This window comes from Artemia sp. Qi Xiang Cuo, chromosome 17, assembly GCF_049724085.1.
Source record: "Artemia sp. Qi Xiang Cuo chromosome 17, ASM4972408v1, whole genome shotgun sequence".
NCBI classification, from domain to species: Eukaryota; Metazoa; Arthropoda; class Branchiopoda; order Anostraca; family Artemiidae; genus Artemia; species Artemia sp. Qi Xiang Cuo.
Genome location: NC_142810.1, coordinates 42,171,460 through 42,185,670, shown reverse-complemented (window position 1 = coordinate 42,185,670; position 14,211 = coordinate 42,171,460). Strand labels below are relative to the sequence as shown.

Here is a 14,211-nt window from a genome sequence, read left to right as displayed (position 1 = left end):
GATAAGATAAAGGGAATAGTGGATAAAACAGCGATGGAACAATTCTTAGAAAATACTCATCCAAATACGAGAATGTACCTAAAAGAGAAACACCTACAAACAATTGAAAAAATGTCCGAAATAGCAGACAGGCACACTAAAAATAGGAGGGAGACATTACCACCAAAAACAAGGCTAAGAGGAAAGGGTAAGAAAGTATATTCTTAATCAGAAAATAAAAATAATACTAACCAGATATGGCAAAGACAAACGGAAGCAACGTGCTTGAACATCTAATCAATGAACATCTAATCCATATGGAACCAGTATTAACCAGGTTGAGGAGAGCAGGACTAACTTTGAATGTAGAAAAATGTAAATTAGTACAGTCACAGACAGAATACCTGAGACACCAAATAGGAAACGGTATAATAGCCCCATTAAGGGAAAAAAACAGAAAAAATTAGAAACGCAGCAGTTCCGACCACAAAGAAAAAAGTTCGGTCATTCTTGGGGTTGGCAGGATATTACCAAAAATTCATACCGAATTTTGCAACGATTGCTACACCTTTGACGGAGTTAACAAGGAAAGGGGCCGTAGACCCCGTTAAATGGTCAGAAATGGAACAAGATGCATTTGATACACTGAAAAATGCTCTTTGTAGCAAATGGATACTGAGAAATCCCGATTTTTCGTTACCATTTGTCCTACAAACTGACAGTTCAGATTACGAATTAGGGGCAGTTTTATCCCAAGATGTTAAGGAAGGGGAACATCCAATCACATTTATATCCAGAAAATTATCAAAAGCAGAATTAAACTATAGCACAATTGAAAAAGAATGTCTTGCGATAATATATGCGGTCAAATAACTTGACTATTATTTATATGGACGGAAATTTAAAATAATAACGGATCACAACCCATTGAGATGGCTGAATGTAATGAAGCTAGATAACCGACGATTAGCACGATGGGCCCTGTGCTTACAAGAATATGATTTCGAAATAAAATTGAGACCGGGGACAGATAACGGGAATGCTTATGGCATGTCCCGATTGTGAGAAAAGAATAATATAAGTTAAAAAAATGTTGGATGGGCTGTGCCTTGATAACATAAATAATAGGGAGAAAAACAATAGGGAGGAAAAAGAGGTCAAAGACCCATGGGGAATAAAGAAAGATGGTTACAAAATAGAGATGAATGACCTACAACGGGTTGGAGAAAGTTGGGAGATATTGAATGTCGAGTCGGATTGGAAAAACTTGGAAAGGAATCTGAGACTAGCATTATCAACTCAAAAGATACGTCGATCCTTTATGAGGGAGAGGAATTCCTCGGGGAAGATCCCCTGTGGGAAGTCGCGAAAGGTAGTCCTTCTCCTTAATGCACAACTGGCGGACAAGTTATGATCCCTTTACCGGGATTTTGCCTCTCTGATCTGGAGTCCTTGGGGGATACTCTCTCCCAGTCACTTCAAACTTCACCCAAATCTTTGTCCAGTAACCCTATTCATAGCTGTTATTCTTCATGGGAATTGACAATTATTTCCGGAAAAACCATATTCAGTATCGAAGTTTAATCTTCAGTTAGCATCAACGCATATTCTTCATTTAATTATCCCAGGGGAGGAAACCCAGAAAAAAGGCGATTCATAGTTCGCTCAAAATTTTCCTTCATTCTCAGTACCCTTATCGTTTTCACAGGCCTTTGCATTTTCGGCCTTAGATTATTGGAAATTATGCCAAGGGGCAATTTACTTTTTATTGAGATGTGGGGTTGTCTCCACAGATAGAAAATTAAGAGGCTAGTGCAGCCAAAATTTTTCATGAGGGCTGGCATCATCGAAAGTGCCAGGAACTGATTCTCTGCTCCTCTCAAATGTAAATTCGTGAGAGCGAGAACATTTTTGTTTTTGATTGTGCTGCACAAAATGAATTTCTACGAATCTTTGAGACTTCAATTTGCAAAACCAAATACGGATCCTATACAATCTAAATCATAATGGTTCTGCGGTAGAGATGTCGGGATGACGATGAATCCTGCGCCAACCGATGGAAGTATAGTTATGGGCGGAAGAAAGAATAGAAGATACAAGTTTGGTGATATTGAGTTTAATGTTATTTATTTTATGTCTGAGTTTCCAGCCAATCCATCGGAGTAGCGGCCATTTATCTTAGGAGGGAGGTGCTGTAACCATTGGTCCCAGTTTGTTCAGATAAATGTCTTTCCCAGATTCTTTTCTTTTGGCCCCTTAATTATTTTCCTTCCCCTAGTAATAATTAGTAATTTTCCTTTAATTTTGGTGACGCCATTTTATGTCCTCCTAATTGCGTAGTTGGTTACATAGACCACGAGGTTAAGTGCACAGTTGGGGCTGTTTGACCAGTAACTTAGTATGCCCTCGGATTGGCTGGAAATATTCATTACCACCCCATCACCCCGTCCCAGATACGCGGCTGGCGGAGCGGGCTGGGGAAAATAGTTCCTTTTTGTAGTTAGTTCCTTTTTGTAGCGTGACTTGATTACAGTAAGATTTTTATACTATATAAATCTTTGACTTTTCAGCCTAGGTTGAGTCTAAAGAGATAGTTAGAAATATTACCGGTAACTCTTGGCCTTAAAAAGGGGCCCCTGGGACCATTCGATCAAGCTAGAGTACCCTAAGGCAGGGTATATTGTAAATCGGGCACAGACACGTACCCGATAGAAATCGGAACCGTTGGAGTAAGCGCGGGAATCCCACTAACCTTTGGGCCGACAAGGGGTTCTCCCCCTCGAGTAAGTGGCATAGCAACCTTTTTGCGCCATTTTTGCACCAATAAGTGGTGACTCCCGTACCTTACCTCCCAATAAGTGGTGCCAGTGGTATAAATCAACCCAATAGGTCCTTTTTAGTAGTCGTCCTCTTTAGTATGCCCTTTTTAGTAGTCGAAAGGGATTGGAGGGCAACCAACACCTCTTCCCACGTCCACCATTTTCCCATAACATCCAATCAAAATTTGGAATAGCCATTTTGTTCAACGTAATTGAAAGGTCCGGAAACTGTGTCTTTGAGGATGACAAACCCCCCACAGCCCTCAGGGCAAAGGTTATAAGTTATACCCTGGGGGCTTGTAAGATATATACTGAAAGGATGATCGTGTAAACTTCGGAGGGGGTCCATTGGATTGGTGATCACAAGTTCTAGTACCCTTACTAAGATTGAGAGTGATCGTAGGGTGGACACGCCTCCGCCATACCTCGTACTTTCCTGAAATGCATGTGATAGCAATTCTGAGTTGGCCATTTTTTGTCTTAAAAACTTCAAATAGAGCTCATTTGATTGGAAATTGAATGGGCTAGTACCCTTTTTAATAGTTGAAAGTGTTTGGAGGGCAGCTAACCCCCTCTCACGCCCACCACTTCCCCAAACACACGCAATCAAAATTTTGAGATAGCCATTTTGTTCAACGTAACTGGAAGGTCCATTTTGTTCAATGTCTCTGAGGATGACAACCCTTCCCCCCACAGCCCTCAGGGCAACGGTTGTAAGTTATGCCCGGAGGGCATATAATGTTTATATAGAAAGGGTGATCGTAAAAACTTCGGGGGCTCATTGTATTGGTAATCAGAAGTTCTAGTGTCCCTTTTAATATTGTGAATGGTTGAAGGTTGGGTCCCCCCCCCCGCCGCCCCACATCCTCATAATATCTCGAAGTGCATCTGATAGAAACTTTGAGATGGCCATTTGTTGTCGTAGAAACTTCAAAAAAGGCTCGTTCGATTGTAAATGGAAAGGGCTAGTGCTTTTTTATTAGTCAAAAGTGATCGGAGGGCAAAAATCCCACCCCACGCCCATCAATTCCCAAAACACATCTAATCAAAATTTTGAGATAGCCATTTTGTTCAGCGTAGTTGAAAGGTCTGGAAATTATGTCTTTGTTAACCCCATAACTTTTCAAGACCAGACATAATTTGCACTTTACTGAAAAAGAAATGGCTGTGGATTGTCTGTGCAGTATACATATACTGATATATATTCCTTAAAGTTTTAATAATTTTTCGTTTTTTAAAGTTATAAAACTTAAAACATTTTAAACGTATTTTGTCGTTTAATGTCGTTGGATAGAAGGATTAGAATTGCTTACGAGTATTCAACGGGAAAGTAAACGCAAAACAGATACTTTTGTTTAAAAAACACAATACAAGATAAGTTTGTTCTAAAATAAGATTAATAACTGCTAATTAGCTTTTATTAAGAAATTTACAATTTTGGTGTGCTATATCATAGGCAGCGCAATAGTATTGCCTAAATAAAGAGTGATGATCGCACAATGTTGTTTTATTTTGTTTTTTTTTTACCAGGGCACTTCCTATCTAATGAGTTGTCTTAGAAGCTTCGAAAAGGACTAATTCGACTGGAAATTAAAAGGTCTAGTGTCCTTTTTAATAGTCGACAGTGATTATAGGGCAACTAACCCCCTCCTATGCCCACCATTTCCCCAAACACATCCAATAAAAATTTTACGATAACCATTTTGTTCAACGTACTTGAAAGTTCAAGAAGTTATATATTTGAGGATGACAACCAAACCTACAGCCCTCAGGGTATGGTTGTAAGTTATGTCCTGGGGGCATATAGGGTTTATATAGAAAGGATGATCATATAAACTTTTGAGGGAGCTTATTGTGTTGCTAATCAGAATTTTTAGTGTGCTTTTTGAGATTCAAAGTGATGGGAGGATGAATCTCCCCTCCTCATACCGCCTATTTTCCTGAAATGCATCTGATAGAAATTTTGAGATGACCATTTGTTGTCGTAAAAACTTCGAAAAGAGCTCATTCGATTGGAAATTGAAAGGACTAGTGCTCTTTTTAATAGACGAAAGTAATTGGAGGGCAACTAACCCCTCTCCCACGCCCACCATTTTACCAAACACATCCAATCAAAGTTTTGAGAATATCATTTTGTTCAACGTAGATGAAAGGTCTGTAAATTATGTCTTTGAGGATGACACCCCCCCCCCCTCGGATCCCTCAGGGCAAGGGTTGTAAATAATGCCCTGGGGGCATATAAGGTATATATGGAGAGGGTTATCGTATAAACTTCGAAACGGGCTCATTGGATTGGTAATTAGACTTTCTAGTGCCCTTTTTAAGATTCAGAGTGATCGGAGGATGGATGCCCCCCCCACCACACCTCTTGTTTTCCCGAAATGTATCTGCTAGAAATTTTGAGATGGCCATTTGGTGTCGTAGAAACTTCGAAAAGAGCTCATTCAATCGGAAATTGAAAGGGCCGGTGCCCTTTTTAATAGTCTAAAGTGATTGGAGTGCAACTAACCCCTCTACCCATGCCCACTATTTCCCAAACATATCCAATCAGAATTTTCAAATTGCCATTTTTCTCAACGTAATTGAAAGGTCCAGAAACTATGTCTTTCAAGATGACAACCCCAGAGTCCTCAGGGCAAGGGTTGTAAGTTATGCCCTGGGGCATATAAGGTAGATATAGAAAGGGTGATCGTATAAATTTTGGAAGGGGCTCCTTGGATTGATAACCAGAAGTTCTACTACCCTTTTTAAATTCACAATGAAGGGAGGGTGTTTACCCCCCCCCCTTTTTTTCTCGAAATGCATCTGATAGAAATTTTGAGATTGCCATTTGATGTCGTAGAAACTTCGAAAGAGCTCATTCGATTGGAAATCGAAAGGGATAGTACCCTTTTTAATAGTTTAAAGTGATTGGAGGGCAACTAACCCCCCTCTCACGCCTACCATGTTTCCAAACAAATTCAATACAAATTTTGAAATAGTCTTTTTGTTCAACGTAATTGAAAGGTCCAGAAATTATGTCTTTGAGGATGACCCCCCCCCCCCACACACACACACAGTCCTCAGGGCAAGGACTGTAAGCAATGTTCTGGCGGTATATAAATTTTATATAGAAAGTTTGATCTTATAAACTTCGGATAATACTATATATAGATAATACTACTGCTGTGACTACTATTACAACTACGCCTAAGGGCAGGAAGGTGGAATTTTGAGGGGGGGAAGATGACTTGAATCAGAGAACGCCCTCTGTATGCAGGTCATCAAAACGATGTAACAGCAATATCATAGGAACAGTTTGGTGCGTGAAGTTGAAGCTAACAGGGCTTGTTGTGAGGGATGTTTAACTAACCAAAAGAAAATATTTGCATCCTAATGCTACTGCTTCTATTCATACTACTGCTACTGTTACTAGTATTACTGTTTCTATTACTACTACTGTCACTAAAGCTTAGGCAACTACAATTAATACTACAGCTACTAATACTGCTATTAAAACTAAGGATATTAAGGTGAAAATTTTGGGATATATAGAAACTGTATAGAACTATATCGAAACAAACTATGCTCATACAGGTTGCCAAGCGGACGCATCAGAAATGATTCAAGACTGGTTGACGCTATTTATTAAGCTGAAACTTTCAGTCTGTGTTGAAGGGGTTGTTAAAGAAACTAAAGGTGCTATGCGCATACTGCTACTAATATTGCTACAATTATTGCTACTGCACAAGCTAAGGGTACTAAGGCTTTTAAGGAATATTTAGGCTGATGTTAAGCTAAAATAAAACAGAATATGAGCATGTGGACTTTCGAAAAGGCGACAAAGTAATATCTGAAGAACTAATTATATTATTAATTTAAACCTTTAAGGGTAAGTTGCGGGGGATTTTGAACTAGCCGGAAGGCACTATACTTATACTTTTAATACTACCACTACTGTCAATGTAACTAATGACACTAAAGTTATTAAGATAAAAGGAAACGTTTAGGAGTTTCAATCAAAGGAAAAAACTGTGTGCATGCAGGTATTCAGAAGGGCAAAAAAGCAATATCATAGACAGCAACACTATAATAGCTAGAAATATCATTAAAAAGATTAAAGGAGCGAATTCAATTCAAAATTGAAAGTTCTGGTGCCCGTTTTAAGAGTAACAAGAGATTGGAAGACCTTCACTCAAGCCCATTCATTTTCCAAATGCACCCAGTAAAAATCTTTAGACAGCCTTTTTGTTCATCATAGTAGAACATTCCAGTAACTTTGTCTTTAGGTATATAAGGCATGTCAACCCCCCACAATTGGCCCATTATGCTTTAAAACTAAATGTTGCTTTAAAATAAATCAAAAGGCATTGTATTTATGTTTGCCAATAAGACACCTCAGCAATGTATCGAGAACGACAGGGGGTATTAAGTTTAACCTTTTGGGGATACTATTATTACTACTTCTGTTCCAACAATTTGAATAAATAAAAAGAATGTAAGTGTATCCAGGTTGTCAAAGATCATAGATATAATCTTTTGGGAATGATATTAAGCTTTATTTCTTTGGTCGACTTCAGGAGCTATAAAATTAAGTTAAGAAATACTGTTTGTGTCAAGATTAAAAATTGTAGAAAAATTTTCTCCAATATACAAATAGCAACCCATACTATGGATTCTTATAGAAAAAACTGAAAAGATATAGAATATTATTTTTCCCATGAAAAAGACTATGTCAATAAAAACCGAGCAGAAATTAATTTAAAAACTTTCCATAAAACAAATTTTTCAAAGAAAAGTCAAGAGCTCCTTTAGGCCAAGAATGAGCAAGAATAAAGTCAAATAATCTTCCAAGCGTAAAACTACGCCAAATCGCTATCAATAAATAAATGAAACTCAAAACGCACAGAAACTACAATAAATTGCCGAATCAAACTCGAAACGAGCAAAAATTAAAATGAGTAGGGCTGATAACCCCCATACCTTCCCAAGACCAGAACACTATTTGGGTTTTACTGAAAACAAAATACGTTTGAACTGTTTTTACTTTTCTTACTTTCATAAATAAAAATTTTTTAAAATTTTAAGGAACAAATTTCAGTATATGTTAATTAAACTGACAATCTACGGTCATTTGTTTTGTTTTGTTTTTTTTCGTTTTTTTTTCAGTAAAGCTCAAATTGTGTTCTGGTCTTGAGAAGGTATGGGGGTTATCAGCCCTACTCATGTTAATTTTAGGCTCGTTTCGAGTTTGATTCGGCTATTTATTGTAATTTATGTGCGTTTGGTAATTTCTGTGCGGTAGTTTTACGCTTGGAAGATTATTTGACTTTATTTTTGCTCATTCTTGGCTTCATGGAGCCTTTTACTTTTCTTTGAAAAACTTGTTTTGTGGGAAAAGTTTTTAAATTAATAACTTAAACAAGAGCGGACCAGAACCAGGTGTTGTGGGTTATTAGTTTGAAAAAAAAACTTTCTGAAAAATGAGAACTATTTTGTTCAGCATTGTTGAAAGATCCGGTGTTATGTCTTTGGGGATGTCAACCTCCCCACAGTCCTCAGGTTAAGGGTTGTAAGTTAGGCAATTCATTCATTGTTTATATATACTTTTGGTTATTGAGAAAGGTATGTATGTTTGAACTTTATTTTCAAAAAGACGAAGGGAAGTCAGGTGAATCTTTCAGAGAATGCCTAGAGGACTTTTGAACTAAATTGAAACGCATTAAGTGCATGTAAGTTATCAAAAAGGCGTAGATCGTGAAAGACTAAGCGTATTAATTTGGAAATCTGAAGAAAAAATAAGGAAGATGATCAAAAAGAGAATGTTTACATGCTACCACCACTACTACTACGACGACACTATTAAATTGACAGTATTGAGGGTAAATTTGAACTAAATCAAAAGACGCTATGTGCCTGCACATTGCCGAAAGAAAAAATCTCAAGAATTGATTTGGTTATTAAGTTGGAACTTTCAGAGAATGTTAAAGAGGGAAAATCTTCTGATCAAAAGACATTATGTGCATGCTACTAGTAATGCTTCTATCACTGCTACATTTACTACTGCTATTTCTATAGCAACTACTTGTAATGGTAATATATTAATGCTGCTGCTGCTACTAGTGCTACCACTATTGCCATTAATACTACAACTAGTAATACAAAGACTACTACTATGACTACTATCATAATTATGTCGAAGGGTATGAAGGTGAAATTTTCCAGGTTTTTTTCAAGGGAGGGGGGTGACCTCAATCACAACAAGCCGTCTGTATGCTGGTTGTCAAAAGGGTGTCACTGTAATATCTTAGGAACAGTTTGTTGTGTGAAGTTGAAACTAACAGGGCTTGTTGTGGGGATGTTGAACTAACCAAAATAAAATATTTGGATCCTATTGCTATCGGTTCTACTCATACTACTGCTACTATTATTACGACTTCTATTGCTATTACTACCACTAAATATAAGGTTACTACTATTATTTTTACTGCTACTACTACGGCTGCTGCTACCAAAACTAAAGGTATGAAGGCGAAAAGTTTGGAAAGTATTGAAACTGTATTGAACTAAATCGATATACACTATCCCACACAGGTTGTTAAGAGGACTTACCAGAAATGCTTCAGGAATGGTTCATGGTATTAAGTTTACACTTTCAGCGTGTGTTGAAGGGGATGTTGAAGATACCGAAGGTGCTATGCGCATACTGATACTAATGCTACTTCAACTATTGCTTCTACACAAGCTAAAAGCATTAAGGTGAAGATTTCAAGTAATATTTCGGCGGATGTTGAACTAAATCAAAAAGTTTTAGTGCGATTTTTAAGATTCAAAAGGAATCGAAGGCAAGCAGCCCTCCTCACAAGCCAATTCGTTTTCCAAATATATCCAGTCAGAAATTTTAGACAGTTATCTTGTTCAGCATTGTAGAACAATCCAGTAATTATGTCTCTAGAGATATTGGGTATGTTAACCCCAACAATTATGTAATTAGCGCATTATATTTGAAACTAAATGTTGCTTTAAAACCAAATCAAAAGGCACTGTGTCTACAGTTACCAATAAGACACCTCAGCAACATATGGATAACAACTGGGGGTATTAAGTTGAAACTTTCGGGGCTACTGTTATTACTACTTTTGCTCTTACAATTTAAATAAATCAAAAGAGTGTAAACGTATCCAAGTTTGTCAAAGAGCATAAAGATAATTTTTGAGGAATGATATTATGTTTTATTTTTCAGGTCAACTTGAGGAGGTATGAAATTAAATTAAACAATACTGTATCTGTCAGTAGAGATGCCTTATTGACTCCCACGCGACACCCCTGCTGCCACCTACAACTTTTTTTACATAATTTATGTCTGTTTGTTGTCAGTGAGAATGAAAAAACAGGAATTTTGTCACATTTATGGATGTTTTCTTGGATGGTTATGTGTGTGGGCCAATTTATTTGATGTTTTTCATGGATGTCAACAGTAATTTATGGATGGTTTATGGATTTTGTCAGTGAGAATGAAAAAACAGGAACTTTCTCACATTTATGTCTGTTTTTATTGATTTTGTCAGTGAGAATGGAAAAACAGGAACTTTCTCACTTTCATGGATTATTGAGTCATTAATCAAATTGTCTCCGAGCAAAGTTAATTAATGTCTGACAGATGACGTTAAGTTAATTAATGTCTTTGATGTATTCCCAGAGAGAACGTTTCCGGGGCAAAGTTTAGATCGCACGTGACAGATGATGTCATGATTGATTGATTGACATGAAAGGGGAATTAATTTGTTGTTTCTAAAGAGAATCGTTCCCGAGCGAATGTTTTGATCTTAGCGCGCGAAAAGGTTTCTTTGTAATTTCAAATGTGAAAGCACAGGGATGCCAAAACAAAAGGAACACCCTGAAATTACGTTTAGGGATTATTTGGGCGAAACTGTTTTAGCCATTATAGGGAATTATTTCGGCGAAACAGTTAGAGACATTTTAAAAGATGATTTTAGAAAAGGTTTTAGAAGAGAATTTAAGGGTAAAACTCTGTGGTCCTTATAACACACAAGTTGTATTTTAACAGTGTCATGAGGTCCTCTACCCCAAGCCCAAAGGGTTCCGATCCCCCTACCCCAACCCCAAAGGGTTCCAATCCCCCTACCCCAACCCCGAAGGAAGCCCCCGGTCCTCAAGGGTCCCCCCAAGCTCCCAAAGGGCCCCAAAGGCCCTCTCCCGGTCCCCAAAGGTCCACCGGGCTCCCAAAGGACCAATCGGCGCTCAAGGGCCTCCCCAGACCCCCAAAGGCCCTCCCCGGACCCCCAAAGGCCCTCCCCGGACCCCCAAAGGCCCTCCCCCGGTCCTCAAAGGCCCCCCAGGCTCCCAAAGGGCCCCCGGACCCCCAAAGGCCCACCCCCGGTCCCCAAAGGTCCACTGGGCTCCCAAAGAACCATTCGGGCCGCAAGGGCCCCCCAGGCCTCCACAGGCCCGCACCGGGCCCCCAAAGACCCGCCCCCCGGCTCCAAAGGTCCCCCGGGCTCCCAAAGGACCACCGGTACCCCTTCCCTCCACCTTTTAAAATAATTTGAATTTTTTAACATGGTATTTTCTTTAAACTTTTTTACGTATCTTAAAATTACATGAAATATACTTACGGCTCTACCAATCGTACTCTGTGCTTGTTCATAGACACGACGTGGCTTTCCCACTGGTACTCTACGGCAGGTTATCGACACTACCTAGTTTATTGCATGCATTAAATCAGTATTTTTTGCGCAGTGGAAGGATAAACACACAACTCATATCTGTAAAAAAGTGAAGATGAATTATTCGACAAAAGTATGTACACATGAAAAAATCATCGTCGTATTGAATGCAGACAAGGAGAAATACTTGAACTATGAAACGAGTGCAAGTGTTAACACTATTGGAAATGTATGCATGCGTTGTCATGACAGTGAGAAGTTAGATTTCTTTGGAGTACCCAAGAATTTCAATCGTGTAAACGGTGGATATGCAAGAGTAACATTACCAGAGAAATTAGTGCTCAAAGAGAATGCAAACTTAAAAATAATTGTTGATGATCGGGGACAACTCCTTGCTACGGCTTCTGGTAACACATTACCTGTTGATAAATCCTATCATCATCTTTCCGGTATTAGCATTTTAAAGAGAACAAGAAGAAGACAAGCATACTCCTGCACCAACATCATAAATCATATCTTGTCAATGTGTCAAAACTGCTATCTATGTAAAAATAATGTGACAATTGACAGTGAAATCGTAGGCGGAATAAAAAGGACATTAGCAGAAAATATCATCAATGAATATAAAGATGAATTGACAGAAAGTGAAGTGCAAGTGTACTAATAATGTATAATACTGTATTTAACGTATTTTTATATTAATATTCTACATGGCATTATTTCATTAAAAATATCTTATGCATTACTTTATTAAATGTTCATTATTTTTAGGGTATGCTAGAACGTCAAACGTTCAGAATATCTATTAAAAAGGTCAAAGATGTAAGAAAAAGAATTTTTAGAGATAAAGATACTACTAGCAGGCTAAATTTTTCATAGAAGATAGAAAAGGTCATGATCTCTTCTGAATTTTACCAAAGAACACAATTAAATTCTAATTTCTCCAGAGAAAACAAAATCTTCCACTACAGTTCTTTATTTCACAAAGACATAAATAAATTTAAAGTTCAATTCTAAATTTTTCGGTGGAATATAGAAAAAGTAATGCCATACTTGTAAATATTTTCCTGTAAGATAAAAAGTTCTAGTTCAATCTAAATTTCCTCAACGAAGTGAAGAAAAGTTCAAGTTCTCTACTGAATTTTACCAAGGAACACAATACTAGTACTAACAACTTATACGGAGTTCTGAAAGTGGAAGTTTATTAAATTATTAAGAAAGCTATTATTTCTTTGAAATATGCATTTACACAACAATTTCCATGTTTTTGATTTTATATTAACGTAGAATTTAAACATAGCTTCAATTAACTATTTTTCACAATCAAACTACAAGATTACATTTTGTTGAACCAGAGAAATGTATGGTCATATGATTTTATTGTAAAAGCCACTATACTTTATAAAATTCCCTTTTTCATGTTTAGTCTCCTTAACAATTCCTGAAAGTTTCAAATTAATATACCAAATCATACTTGACTTCGGGCTTCATTACGGAGTTCTGAAAGTAAAAGTAAATCTTTAGTGAGAAATATTAGTAAAATTTAAACTTACATTAAGATCAGCAGCTTGCATGATAGGTTCGGACATCGCTTGACGGGGGGTTGAGGCTTATTGTGGCATTGACATGGAAGGGTAGGGATTCTCTTGATTGGTAGTCATGATAGGGCCAGAATATTTGATGACTGTTCCTCTTGAAGGGCCGGCGACTTCACTGTCTTGTATGCGGAGCATAGATGGGTTAGCATATCTAAGTAAATCTTTAGTGAGAAATAATAATAAAATTTAAACTTACATTAAGATCAGCAGTTTGCATGATAGGTTCGGACATCGCTTGACGGGGGGTTGAGGCTTGTTGTGGCATTGACATGGAAGGGTAGGGATTCTCTTGATTGGTGGTCATGAAAGGGCCAGAATATTTGATGACTGTTCCTCTTGAAGGGCCGGCGACTTCACCGTCTTGTATGCGGAGCATAGATGGGTTAGCATATCTCCTCTGAAAGTAAAAGTTTATTAAATTATTAAGAAGGCTATTATTTCTTTGAAATATGCATTTACACAACAATTTCCATGTTTTTGATTTTATATTAATGAAGAATTTAAACATAGCTCCAATTAGCTATTTTTCACAATCAAACTATGATATTACATTTCGCTGAACCAGAGAACTAGGTTTAGACTTTTTTTAAAAGCCTAAACAAAAACTGAAGTTGTAAAACAGCAAAATGTCGGTAACATGAGTTAATTGATTAGGTTTAGAATTTTATCAAAGGTCTAAATGGGAAATTAAAATTATGCAAAAAAAAAAAAATGTCACTAGCGTCATTAAATTAGTTACTATTAACTCAGGAGCTATTCAAACGGGATCACTTGCGTAAATAGTAGACACTTTGTCCCCATTCCAGATCCGCCATTCAACTTCTCTCTAAATTCAGGGGTCTTATCCCGCCACCAGACACCAATTGTGGCAACTTCTACTGCAGCAACCAATAATTAGAACTCAAGCTCTAAAATTGGTCTCAAACAGAAACCCTTATTGTTGTCTAAATTCACCAAGTGTAAAGATTTTCAAACAGAGGTCTTTATTCTACAAAGTTCAGGGAAGGTCTGACAATTTCATACTAGCAAAAATTCATTCAATACGAAACTAGCCTATATTTAATCAAAGATGAACAGAAATAATAACGAATAATTGTTCAAACGTAAACTTATGTCCAATGACTTACTAGTTAAAGTGTCAAAAAACTT

At 37.4% G+C, this 14,211-nt stretch overlaps 1 protein-coding gene across 1 annotated transcript in view; it reads left to right on the top strand.

Annotated features, from left to right (window-relative positions):
• The first annotated feature begins 236 nt into the window (after positions 1–236).
• Positions 237–14,211, top strand: part of LOC148942217 (tRNA (cytosine(34)-C(5))-methyltransferase-like) — a 42,807-nt gene continuing 28,832 nt past the window's right edge. Inside the window, exon 1 of the mRNA XM_089103253.1 lies at positions 237–362. Within this exon, the coding sequence (XP_088959379.1) occupies positions 237–362 (126 nt within the window). The remainder of the gene's footprint in view (positions 363–14,211) is intronic.